This window comes from Amphimedon queenslandica, unplaced genomic scaffold (genome assembly GCF_000090795.2).
Source record: "Amphimedon queenslandica unplaced genomic scaffold, v1.1 AMPQUscaffold_12975, whole genome shotgun sequence".
Lineage (NCBI taxonomy): Eukaryota > Metazoa > Porifera > Demospongiae > Haplosclerida > Niphatidae > Amphimedon > Amphimedon queenslandica.
This window is the reverse complement of record NW_003546789.1, coordinates 47,981-61,133: the sequence shown is the minus strand read 5'-3', so window position 1 is coordinate 61,133 and position 13,153 is coordinate 47,981. Positions and strand designations below refer to the sequence as shown.

The following is a 13,153-nucleotide window of genomic DNA, read 5'->3' as shown; positions in this document are numbered from 1 at the left end:
CCACAGAACACTTCCACCAATATCGCAGTGTGATATCATAAATAGCATACTCATTTATTTAATGTGCAGCAGTGTGATATTACTGATAGCAGAGCATGTGTAATCTTTGCTGGAACTATACACTAAAACAATTAATACATGTGGCGTCATGTTCTATCGGATTTATCCGCACTCGCTTCCGGTCTTGTCGCTAAAATAGCGCACTCGGCCTTCGGCCTCGTGCGCTATTTTTAGCAACTCGACCAGAAGCTCGTGCAGATAAATCTGATAGAACATGCTGCCCTATGTATTAACTATTACCTATTATCAATAAGTTATTAAGCCACACACATTAACTTTAATGTTATTGAAACGGCCAAATAGAGCTATTTGAGAAATATAAACCTTCTTTGGCCTGATATACTTGAGCTGCTTTCCAAAAAGTACTTTTGAGATATTACTGCTACAGTTAATTAACCATTATTAAGACTATGTAACCATTAAATGTGGGCGTCATTATGTAATCAATATTTTCCTTTAATATCAATGAAAATTAATACCACATTATATTAATTAAATATCGTGAATTTTGATATAACACCCCGCACTACATAAGAGGCAGAGATGCAGATAAACTTATTGCATAGGGGGAAACAATCCTTCATTCTAGACTAGTCATCACAGACAGATAGATCTATCCATATTAAAGCCTACCTGTACATGTAATGAGTCCCATAATCTAAGGGACCTGTTACAATCCTGGTTAGAGTGCTCAGAGAACCAAGTTTGACAACCCTTTCCTGCACTACAACTCGCACTACAATGATGGGTATGATCTGAAGTCATTAAAGTGGGCACTGGGTGGTGCCCTGTTTAAAGGGTTAATAATTAAAAGCCCCGCCTTTGATTCCTCAACTGCTCGACGCGAGAGATCGAGCTCATCAAGTTTAGCTCAAGGTTTAGGTTAAAGCAATGGCTGAATTCCCAGGAACCACTTCACCCCCAGCGTCACCTACAGACTCTTGGCCAGAGGAAATTGATGAAAGTGAGCCTTTTTATTTTGTAAGAGCAGTACAATTCTACTTCTCATGTTCTGTTCCTTTTATTTTAGATTTTCATTATCCTATGGGGTCTATTCCACAGGGCCTTTGCCTACTTATCAATATAGGTCGTTTCAAAAGGCATGAGAACAGGCCTGGAAGTAACATAGATGCTGCTAGCATTAAGGATGTGTTTGAAAATGTTCTCAACTTTAAAGTGACCATGATTATGGATCCAACTCTGCAGGAACTACACCAAGTGCTGATCAAATTTTATGAGATCGACCATTCGGCCTATGATGCATTCTTTATTGTTATACTTAGTCATGGCGATTTTGGGAATGTGATTTATACTTCCGATAGTCAATCAATTAAAATAAGTGAGATCTCGGATTACTTCACATCAGGAATGTGCCCCACACTTGCCAACAAGCCTAAGGTTTTCATCGTTCAAGCCTGCCGTGGTTCTAAGCATAATAAAACTGTCTCTACTCAGTCTACTGATAGTAAATCAGGCAGTAGTCTTGATTTTATGTCACATGGTTTATCACATGACGGTGGTGGCCTATCAGGTGTCCAGATTGACTCCAGCACTCCTGATAGAATTGACTTTTTTTATGCTTTTGCCACAATCGATGAACATGAAGCTCTAAGACATTGTTTTAATGGTAGCTGGTTTATCAACGAATTAGTTACTGGCATCAGGCACTTTGCAAGAAAGTACAAAGAAGTAAATCTGGAAGAGCTCATAAAGAAAGTCAATCAAAGATTATCAAAGAAAAAATATGAAGATAGAATGCAAGCTTGTGAAGTGACATCTTCAATCAGAAAGGATATTATTCTCTCAGTCAATTTATCTTTTGCTTCACGAACTCATTCAGAAACAAGTTCCATGATTTCAAGTCCCAGCTCAAGCGAAATAATGTTTAATCAAAAGACATTGCCCAAATGTGTATCTTCTAGCCCCAGAAATACCATGCACACTGAACTAGTTGCTACCTCAATGTCTTCAACACCGAATCATTTTTACACAAGGTCAAGAGAGAGGCGGAGTTACTCACATGGCTCTAATATCAGTTTACCAGTAGCAACTCTTTCAGCAAGGAGTGAGCTAGTTGCGTCTACATCTTTCATTCATTTAAGACACCAGTACAGTGAGGGCTCATCTTATTCTATGTCGAGATTTTCTTTTTCTTCCAGTCTGGCATCGGAATCAGAAATCAATCTTCATTTTTTATCAGGTACTACTATTATTATTATTATAGTGATGGTGTGATTAATGATGTTTATTTTTATATAGGATCCTTTAGTTATAAAAAGCCAGGATACTGTATTGTCATCAACAACAATCCCTCACAATATGGCCATGGGAAATTGGAAACAATAAGAGAAGTATTTTCAGATAAGCTTGGATTTCACGTACAAATATACAGTTCTCTAACTCGTAAAGGAATTAAGCGCCTTCTGAAGACAGTAGCCACAATTGATCACTCTGACATTTACTGTCTTGTTATCATTATGTTAGGTATAGAAAAATCCAAAAAACTTGAAATATCTGATATTGTTACTCCTTTTAAAAGTGATGAGGATACCCCAAAAGTGTTTTTTTTCGAAACTAATTTAAACGACAAAGGTTATGCTTCCTTTTATAATGAGCTTATCCCACTAGATATACCTCAGTCTTTCATTGCTATCATCAACGATAAAGTGCAGATGGAAGAAACCTTTCTACAGTACCTCTTGCAAACAATAAAGAGTTCTTTAGTTGAAATCAATTTTCAAAATATGATGAAAAGTTCACAGAAGGCTTTTAGTGTGCTTCAAAGTGAACGTAATATCAAGTTCATTGATAATCTAAAAGACAGCCTCATTCTGAAGCTATTAAAGTAAGTGTGTTTGTTTGTGTGATTGTACTAGTATGGTGTATGCATAATATACAAAGTGTAGTAGTGTACATAAATTGAAATGCCTTTTTAGCTAACTAAATTATGTAGTACTTTTAGTTTAGGAGCTTATTCAATTAGAACAGTTAACATTAATTGATTGAAATTAATTTGTGTCATGCTCATGGCTCAAAGACATCTTGTGCAGGGTTTCTTACAAAGCATGCTAAGTGAGCTAAACAGCATACTAGCTTAATGAGCTGACAAGCACTACAATAATAGTGCATGGCTTTTTGGGCAACTTTAGAAATTCATAAATTGTAAATTTTGATCGAAATTGTAAAAACACATAATATGCATTGGGAAAATTAAAGATAGAGAATTCTCTCCTATTCATTTTTGGCAAAATTTGGCCAAAGACCTTGTACTGTACAGGGACTTTTTTGCAGCAACTTTTAGAAATTGTAATTAATCTAATTTTGATCAAAATCAGCTCAAACTTTCTACATGACATATAAGTACATGTGTATGTATCAAAAAAATTGAAATAGAAAATTTTCTTTGTCATTTTTGATAAAATTTCGGTGTTATCATATTTTGTCAAATTTTAAGCAACTTTTAAAATTGACAGGCTAGAAGCTACTATACCAAAATTTTGTGGCATCTCTAACCCCAGGTTCCATGAGTCATATTTTTTGCAAGTGTGTATAATTATGATATACTATCTGTTTATATTTTATGCAGAAGTGAAGCAAGGAAAAGAGATCAACAACAAGAGTCGGGACTTAATGATAGCAATCAGAAACAGGTTGAACTAATTCTAGCTTTTAGACTTCTGGCTGTGATAAGAGAAGACACCATTAGGCTGCTAAGATTCAGCAGTGGAACTATAATGCAGGTATGCAAATCCCTACATATTTCAGAAGGAATGCCACCTTCATGGAAACAAGCTGGAACTGCTTTGGCACTTCGGACAACATTAAGGTTACCTGTTATTCCTAGTGCTCGGGGAAAATCACTTGCTGTTTCTGTAACAGACAAGCTTATATCAATGGCTAAACTTGAGAAAGTGAAAGCTGCTATTGAGGTGGATAGACAATTAATGGAACATGTTAACGTACTAATGGTGGAATGTCATTTGGTAGCACCAAATGATGTCTTGATCCTACCGCCAGAGCTATTTGAGCTGATATCAAATTGCATCAAGTTTTATAAAATATCAGAGGCCGAAGCAATGCAGCGGCTTGATGAGTACGTAGAATTATTACATGAACAATATGTCAAAATAATGGGCAAAGTCCAAGGGATACACTAGTCAGAAATATAATGTTTATTATAGATGTGTGAAAATCATTTATTCATTGTCACTGACATAACAATGATACCACACACATCTAATGTTAATCATGAAGTGCCAATAATATGGCATGTCTTGGACAATGAATTTGATTATATAACTGGGAAGAAGTGTTTTGTCTAGAGCAGAAAGAATGGATAGACAAAACAAAGAAAGTATGTAAATATTTGGCTTTCTCTTTGACCAATTTTTGCATAATTTCCTTAACAGGCCGTTATCCAATGGATGCCAACCCAATAGGACACTGTCTCATTATCAATAATGTTGAGTTCACTGATGGTGGCCTAGCTGAGAGGGTTGGGAGTGACCAAGATGCAACCAAATTAGAGGAACTGTTTGGCAATTTTCTTAATTTTACAGTAGAATTGAAGAGAAACGTTACAAAAGAACAGTTAGAATCAAAGCTAAGACACTATCAACATGAGGATCACTCGAAATTTTGTACTATCTTTGAAAAATGAAAAAAATGAAGAAATGAAGAAATGATAAAAATGAAGAATTCTCTCCTTTTCATTTTTGGCAAAATTAGGCCAAAATCTGAGTCATGGAGATGAAGGAAACATTATTATGTGTCTGATGGCCAAGCAATCATACTTGACGACATTTTAAAGTATTTCTCTGCCAGCAACTGTCCCTCACTTGGTGGGAAACCGAAAGTTTTCATTGTTTGAGGATGTAATGGGGATGCTTCCTTGCCACATGTGGCAGATCTCAGGGCAATCATACTTGTCTTATGAGGCAGCATTCCAGAATGCTGGAATGCTGAACATCTTGAAGGCGTCCTCAGGGCACCTTCAAGATGTCTGAACAAAAAACCACTCTACCAGTTCATACTATGCAGAAGAAAATCACAGTAAGGTGGAATGTTATAGGTGTGAGGCAGTCATTATTTTAACAAAATTAATGTAGAAGTGGCAAGAAAGGACGTAGATCTATATGCGGCAGCAAAGAGAAGCAACAATCATGCCAGCTAAAATCTTGAAAAGGCAGCTATCCCACAACAAGCACCATGCAATGCACCCTGGACCACAAACCACATCTGCAGGCATAGACTCTGAAGACTATTCCTTATTTACATGGCCTTCCAATAGTGGACTCATGCACAGTTCAAATAAACGAGGCTGATGATGAAGATGAGGTTGTTAAAAAATTATATGCACAAAAGAAAAAGGCTGAACAAACAAAGACTATCCTGGCCAACACTTGCTATAAGTTTCATTTCCTGTTTGTAGTCATTCATGTCTGCATGTCACTTTTACTTCTGTTCAGTAATCCAGCATTATCAATCATTATTGTATATGTACATCCATGATTTTTAGCATAATGTAATTTAGTTGCAGAGAGAGAGTTGATTAAAATTAGATTGTTAATAAAAATGAACTAAAATTTGTTGTAATGATAAAATAATTATCATTTTTTATTTTATTGTTCTTCTCAGTTTTATAGCATGTCTTAATACAATCGGTAGCAGCTTCGTTCATTAAACAAGTCTGGGATAAGGCATCAGGAGATTAGACTAGCTGTTGCAAAAAAGCTGACCAGGAGTTCATGGAATTGTGTATATGAATAATAGATCTAGGTACCATTGTTGAGATGTGCTGCATATGCAGTCAATGTTGAGTGGGGTGATAGTAATATATCACCCCACTGCATCTTCAAAAGCTAGTCTACACACATAGAGCCAACGCCCTAAAGTTTAGGGCGTTGCCGTTGGCTTGTCGATCTAGAACTTTTGATTTGAAAATGGATAGAAATGTAGATGAAAAAGGTCAGTTCAATCAGTCATAGATTCCAGGAGCGTATCCAGCAGGGGCTGAGGGGGGCTTGAGCACCCCCCTCATGGCTGGGCTCAGAAAAAAATTGATCAAATCCTGGACTTTTGCATCACTACCAAGCCTCTTAACAAAGTTATCTAGCCCCTGATCATTATTTCAGCAGTTTACAGTGCTTTCAGGAGCAATCAGAAGTTGTCAGAAGTACTAGATGCTTGAAATAATTTTGACCCCACCCGTAATTCACGAAAATGAAGGAAAACGCCGTTTTACCGCCGCAAAAGGGTGTGGTCAAAATCGCGGCGCGCTTCGCGCCCTTAACACCTCCTTTCCCCATTTCTGGACAGGCCCCTGTAGATGGTCAGTCTTTTAAAATCAAAGCCCCTCTGTTTTATTTAATGCTCTCTCTCCTGTAAATTTTGATTGTTGTTGGTATTCTACAGGTCAATATCAACTGGGATGTAGGTCTGAACACACAAGTGCAGTAGTAGGAGAGGTCCTGTACTGCTGGGGAGGGGACCAGGACAGATTGGACATGTCACATTGTAATTTTTCTACAAAGAAACAGTATGCTTCTACTATCGATGCATTTAACTTCTTATCTGGTGTTTGGTCCTCTCAACCTACTAGAGGTACTCCTCCCTTGGGAATCATGGGAGTCTCCTGTACCACCATTAATAATAATATTTATTATTTTGGTGGTTGGTGTGGCCATGACACCTGCTACCATAACAGTTTGAACTGTTTAGACACTTTAACTCTTCAATGGAAAGAATTACAACCAACTGATAACAATTCTGTGACTAAAAGAAACTTTGGTGGCATGATAGCAATGGGAGGTGAAGGTGAACCTCAACAATTACTGGTTGTTGGTGGTATAGCTCCTAGATCAACTACTACACAGTATCATCCTCAATTTAAATATGATACAATTATGATACCTGGTGTTGATGATCGTCTTAGAACTAATGAACAGAATATCTATAACCTGTCTAGTAGTAAGCTACTAGTCGTATAGAAATTTTTAATAATTATTTTGAGGCCAGAATTCAAATTACATCAGTAGTGCAATAGTAATCTCACAAGCCAGACAATTCCCCAGCTTACAGTCAAGCCAGACCATTTCCCAGCCTACAGTCAAATGACTGTAGGCTGGGGAATGGTTTGGCTTGTGAGACTATAGTCTCGTGCCCCGCCCCTTCGCTTTTGGAGGAAGGGTTTAGGGTTGCGGGGCACGAGACTAGTGAGACTAGTGCAATAGTGTAAATAGTTCTGTTTATCATGCATGCATGTATTATATAATAAAATAATAACATGCATTTACTGATAATAATTATATTTAGGAAAATGGATTGTTCCATCTGTCAGTGGACAATGTTTTCCACCAACTAATAACTTTATAATTGAAAGGATCAATTATAATAAAGGAATTATGTATGGAGGAGTAGTAGCTGATGGTATAGCTACTAACAGTATCTACTTGTTTGAATTATCACATAATATAATAGTAAGCTATACACTGTGAAACATTTTTATAAATAATATATTTTTAGAACTGGGAATATCTTAAACCAGAATCAATACCTAATGATGGACTGTGGCCTGAAGGCCGGCATTCTCATGCCAGTACTATTATCAATGGTATCTCTACCTCACCTACACTAGTAGTGATTGGTGGACTGGATAGGGGATATGAACTAGTGAATGAATGTTGGTTATTGGACACAAACCAGTACAATTGGAGGAAGGTATTAATCATAGTCATTATACCAGCATATTATTGTGTGAATGCCAGTGAATTGACTGGTATTATTCAAGCATATAAGTCTGCCGACCATTATTTCAACCCTGCAGCCATGTAGTCTAGCAGCCATGCACTTACATCGAACTATCCCATAACTAATACCAATTTCACTCTGTAAGCTGCATATATGCTCTATTCTATTTATTATTTTCTACAGATTACTCTACCTGATTCTGTTACTGGTAGATTTGATCATACTGTATCATCTTTTGTTCTTGATCCTAATCATGTGTTCCTAATAATAGTGGGAGGTGATGTAAGGAGTGAAGAGGAAAAAGGAGGAGTAATAAAATGGTTTGATGCCACTGTTACTGATCCTAATGTTACAATAGTAGTGGAACTAGGTAAGATTATTATATCAGAAAATTTTATAAGTGGTAATTCATATCCATGCACACGATAAGTGATTGTGAACACAATTCAAAAAATTAATTATTGTAGATAATTAATAATACCACTATTAAAATAATGAAAAATCATTATAGTAGATTCATGCATTTTCCTGAAATTTTAAATTATAATTTTATCATTTTCTCTCTCTCTCTCACTCACAATCACTGACTTATTTTATTCCTTTTTTCCTTCAGTTTTTAATGATGATCAATGGTCAGTGGGTCCAGTATTAGATTCATTTAATATTCCTTTATTGTATGAACAAATACTAAAAGAAAGAACAAAGGAATTGATTGAATACATGACAGATAAAGAAAAGGAGCTTCAAGTTATCAATGAGTCTTTACGTCATGATCTACAAGTGGCTAGAATTAACAACCAATCACTTCAGAAAGCACTACTGGAATCAGGTATTATATATAACAATTATCTATTACCATATAGCTGGTTTATTTTGTAGCTTCAAAATATTCAGTGTCGTTAAAATTTTTATTGGTATTAAATTTCATGGTTTACAAAAATTTTGTTAGCAATTGATGTTAATAAGATTTAGTGGAATTAATTTTAGTGGATTGGAGCCTGCAAGAAAATTAATTCCACAAAATAAACTATATGAAAGAACACAATTTTGTAAATTGCTTTGAATTTGACATTATTTGAGGTTTCATGAAATATTCAGTAATGCCCATTTATTAGGCACAGTTTCAATTATTATCAGCTTAAATGAATAAGCTGCACTATTTTGTATGTTTTTCGTTAGCACTCATTTTAAAGTTTTTTGTACCACATGTCATAATTGGTCTCGCCAGTGATTAGCGTGGACAAGGACTATAGTTAAGTGTGTTGTCTGTCATTCATTCTGTCCAGAAGCAATCTCTCACTTAAGTAACTTTGAGGTATTGTGGTTTTAGAAGGGAGTTCCCTATACTCAGATAACTTCTCCATGCGCTAGAAAAAGTTACTTTCTTTAGCTTTATCAAGTATAGATGACAGTGCAAGGAACCAAAAGCTAACAATCTTGCCAAATGTAGGTAGGTTCTTCTATCATTTTGTCGTGCTTCCAGTAACAGGGCTATCTAGTATTACTAGAGAGACACAAAAACATTTTCTTTAAAAAATATGTAGTGTTTTTCCGTGACTTTTTTTGTCTTGAAGAAAGGAGTGCCTAAAAATTACTTACCTCTTGACTTTACACGAGGCACTTGTCCTTAGAAAGAGTAATTTAGGCCTGTAAATTTCAGATGCTTGACAAGAGTTTGTATGCAGCAAATAGGGCCTACTAAATGTGTGTGTGCACTGAGTAGAAGTCCAAGAAACTCTAGCTTCTTCCAGCAGTTACTCCAAGGGACACCATTTTACTCTAGCAATCAAGATTTGACACTTTCTCTGTAGTACTGTAACAACTGCCATGCTTTTGATATTTTCGCAGGTTAGCATAAAACTGCAAAATTAAAGATCTGCTAAAATTTCATTTGCCATTAAAGGCGTAGCACTAACACTGTGAATCTGCAGAAGTTATTTCCGCAAAAGTTATTTTTGCAAAAAAATTGATTTTTATCAATCCGCTAAATTTTAGCTCCACAAAATTAAAGCGCTATATATGGTATATATTTAATTAGACTATGAAGAATGCAATCAAAACTATATTTAAGCAAGTAACTCTTGATGCAGTGGTAATATGCAGGACAAAATATAGTTTTGAAATCATACATGTAAAACAAAATATTGTTTTTCTTTGTTTTAGCGAGGCCAATGCACCATTGGTGTCTCGTTTCCTTTCATTAATTTATTTTACTTTTATTTCTATTGAAGAGAAGAAGATATCAGAAATGCAACTGCTAGAAACTAAGACCCTAGGAGAATATGAGAAACTTAAAGCTATAGTTGCTGATAAGGAAGTATATATAACTGAACTATTGGAAGAGAAGACACAAGTAGAGGAACAACTTAAAGAAAAGCAGATAATTATTGGTGAGTTAATAATACATGAATAAGAGAATGTATGTTATTGTGTAGATGAGGTTGAAAATCTCAAGATTGACATTTCAAAAAAAGATGCATATATATCTAAACTATTGAAAGAGAAATCACAACAACAGGAGAAGATCTCATTCCAAGTGGGTAAGAGATGTACTACATGAGTATATGAACTGTGAAATTGTGCTTTAATAGATAATCTGGAATGCCTGAGTGATGTCCAGGTAGCAGAGAAGAAGCTGTTTTTAATTCAAGGAGACAAACCTCAACTGATGAATTGGGAGAAATATGGTCTAAGGATTGGAGTACAAGAAGACAGCTTACTGCCCTCTGAGACAGTAGAAGCAGCAGTGGTTGCTCTTGTAGGAGGACAGTTCCAGTTTCCTCCTAATACTGTGCTAGTGAGTGCTGTGTATGCAGTATCACTCTCAAAGCCTCTACTGAAGCCACTACAACTAGAGATACAGCACTGCATTGATTTAACAGGACGACCAGATCTTGGAGGATACTTAAAGTTTGCAATAGCTCCCCTGAGCACAGCCAGTCTTCCTTACCAGTTCACATTAGTAGAGGGAGGTGAGTTCAGGACTGATAGTTGGTATGGATCCATTAAACGTGAGAAATTCTGTCTTGTATCTGTCTGTGTCTGTGATGGTGGGGGAGGAGGAGGAGGTGGTTCCAGTTCTTCATCAGAAGTTTCATCAGCTGGTTAGAAATTATGCTTAATTGCTTATAACTATTGATAATTGATTTGTTATAGATCCTTTATCAGAACCTGGGGCCAGTATAAGGACAAAGAACTTATCATCTTCTGGGGGTAAGTTTTATTTATGATTACTGTCATGTAGTTTCATCTTTTCTTTCATGTTATACTGTAGGTAATGACACATTACTTCAGCAGCATCAATTGGAGGAATTAGCTAGTACTGAAAATAGATCTAAAGAATTCTTAAAAGCTGAAACATATGCTGGACTGGTTCATTATGAGGAGAAAGGTGTAGAGGATGTAGTGACTTTTACTGCTGCTAAAAATTTGAATGCACTCCTTGAGGTGAGTCACCATTAAGTCATTTATTATGATGTTTTGTGTATAGTTTATCAAGAAAGAACATTCACATGCTGAAAGAGGACCTCATAAATACTTTTGTATTGTGTCTCCTGATGGTTACATTGAATTAAAGTTTGATGCTCCACAAGAGAAACCATTTACTGGATGGACTATTGAGCCTCACATGAAACCTGTCAAGGTGAAGAAATAATACTGTAGTTATGATGGGTCAATGAATTAATTTTATTATACAGTTTCATCAAAACGAAATTGACAATTTTGGTGACAAAAATTATTCTCTCCCTCCATCTTGTCCGATATCAATCTATTCATCACCTGATGCTGTTCCTACACTACACTACTCTGTCCCATTAGAGGGTGTGGCTGATCCTGTTACACTATATATTCACAGATCACGAAGAACAGCTCATTCTATTGCATCAGGTATAATGTCAAGTTATATTATTATGTTATGTACATTATATCCAATGTAGCTGCTCCTAGTGGTAGTAGCAGTCATGAAACTATGCCAGTACCAACTAAAAGAAGAAAAAGAGGTACATGTACACAAGATGTTATGACTAGCTATGACTATTGTTATTATAGGTTTTGATATTAAAACAGCTAAACAAAAGATCAAACAAGTTATGAATGAGAATCACTCTGATTTTGCTTACATTTTGGAGAGTTCACTTAAAGAAATTGCTAACAAACTATTTGAAGCTAATATTATTGCTCAGCAGGTTCAGAGGTCACCTACTTATGATGCCATAGCCTCAAGTTTTCTATCTATGATGAATTTGTTGGACTCTAAGTCTGACCTAGAGAAACATTGTGTGAAGTATCTTGAGGCTCTGTCTAGTGTTGGGGGACCAATAGAATTTGCTGCTAATCTCTTGAGGGAAAAATGGACAGCAGCTCTGGAGGGTGCACTTCAGTTTGAACAGTCTGTGAAAAGAGTTAGAACTAATAATGAATGATTGTAATTTTTAGCTGATGCTGTTTCCTTTTTAAAATGCTTCTTTTTATGTAATGCTCTTCTGGTCTATTGTTTTTTCTTGGAAGTGTCTAGAGCTCCGGTAACCGGACACAGTATGCAGTGCTAGAGCTCCGGTAATAGGGGCTTCGCCCCTATATATATATATACTGGGGCTACGCCCCAGTATTAATAATACACTGATTTATATTATAAAAACCGAGTATAAATACAACAACCAGCGTTGATGATGCAGCAGGGTCGTGATGATGCAGCAGGGTTGTGATGGTGCAGTGGAGAGGCTGGTGTGGATTGCACGAATATGGTCAGGGGTTCGAATCCGGTCAGGACTACCGAGTAAAACTATGCTGCAGTTTTTTATTTTTTTCTTTTTTAAAAATATCTTTTTTTTGCAATTTTTTCTTTTTGGCTTTTTTTGGGTCAAGAAATAGCACCCTCTCGTACATCTTAGCCTACGGGGTCGTAGGGTTGGGATTGGGGTTTAGTGTTTAGTTTTTAGCAGGGGCGTAGCTGGACCTTGGGTGACGGTAGAGCAAGGAAACAAAATGGCGCGCGAACTGCGCCGCAATTTTGGCCTCACCCTTTTTACGTAACAAAATGGAGGCATTTTCCTGCAAGCTGAGCAAAATCAGAGTGAAATTATCATTGTATATAGCTTTAAAAGAGCTGTGGTTATCAGCCATCCCCTTTTGTTATTGTAAGAACAATGAATATAACCTTTTGGGTTATAATTTCAATGAATATAATTATAAGGCCACTTTGATGGTAGGGCCCAGGCCCCCTCAGGCCCTACCTCAGCTACGCCCCTGGTTTTTAGAGCACCCTCTCGTACATCTTAGCCCCCGGGATCGTAGGGTTTCAGGGCCGTAGCCAGGAACTCCAAATAGGGGCGTTACTAGAATG

General features: G+C 36.5%; 3 protein-coding genes across 3 annotated transcripts; all 3 read left to right on the top strand.

The window, feature by feature from the left end:
* Positions 1-951: 951 nt before the first annotated feature.
* On the top strand, positions 952-5,556 carry LOC109585969 (uncharacterized). Its single transcript, XM_020002114.1, has 4 exons — positions 952-1,024; positions 1,091-2,260; positions 2,320-2,905; positions 3,647-5,556. The coding sequence occupies exons 1-4, from the start codon at positions 952-954 to the stop codon at positions 4,215-4,217; spliced, it is 2,400 nt and encodes a 799-aa protein (XP_019857673.1). The 3' UTR covers positions 4,218-5,556.
* Positions 4,258-5,556, top strand: LOC109585977 (caspase-9-like). Its single transcript, XM_020002120.1, has 2 exons — positions 4,258-4,414; positions 4,470-5,556. Exons 1-2 carry the CDS (start codon positions 4,393-4,395, stop codon positions 4,718-4,720), a joined length of 273 nt encoding a protein of 90 aa, XP_019857679.1. The 5' UTR covers positions 4,258-4,392; the 3' UTR covers positions 4,721-5,556.
* A 378-nt stretch (positions 5,557-5,934) lies between these two features.
* Positions 5,935-12,233, top strand: LOC109585968 (uncharacterized). The gene is made up of 16 exons (XM_020002113.1): positions 5,935-6,027; positions 6,475-7,029; positions 7,375-7,538; positions 7,585-7,779; positions 7,993-8,179; positions 8,423-8,638; positions 10,041-10,199; positions 10,245-10,349; positions 10,401-10,432; positions 10,640-10,913; positions 10,966-11,022; positions 11,084-11,256; positions 11,300-11,452; positions 11,508-11,697; positions 11,748-11,810; positions 11,860-12,233. Exons 1-16 carry the CDS (start codon positions 6,003-6,005, stop codon positions 12,231-12,233), a joined length of 2,922 nt encoding a protein of 973 aa, XP_019857672.1. The 5' UTR covers positions 5,935-6,002.
* Positions 12,234-13,153: the final 920 nt, after the last annotated feature.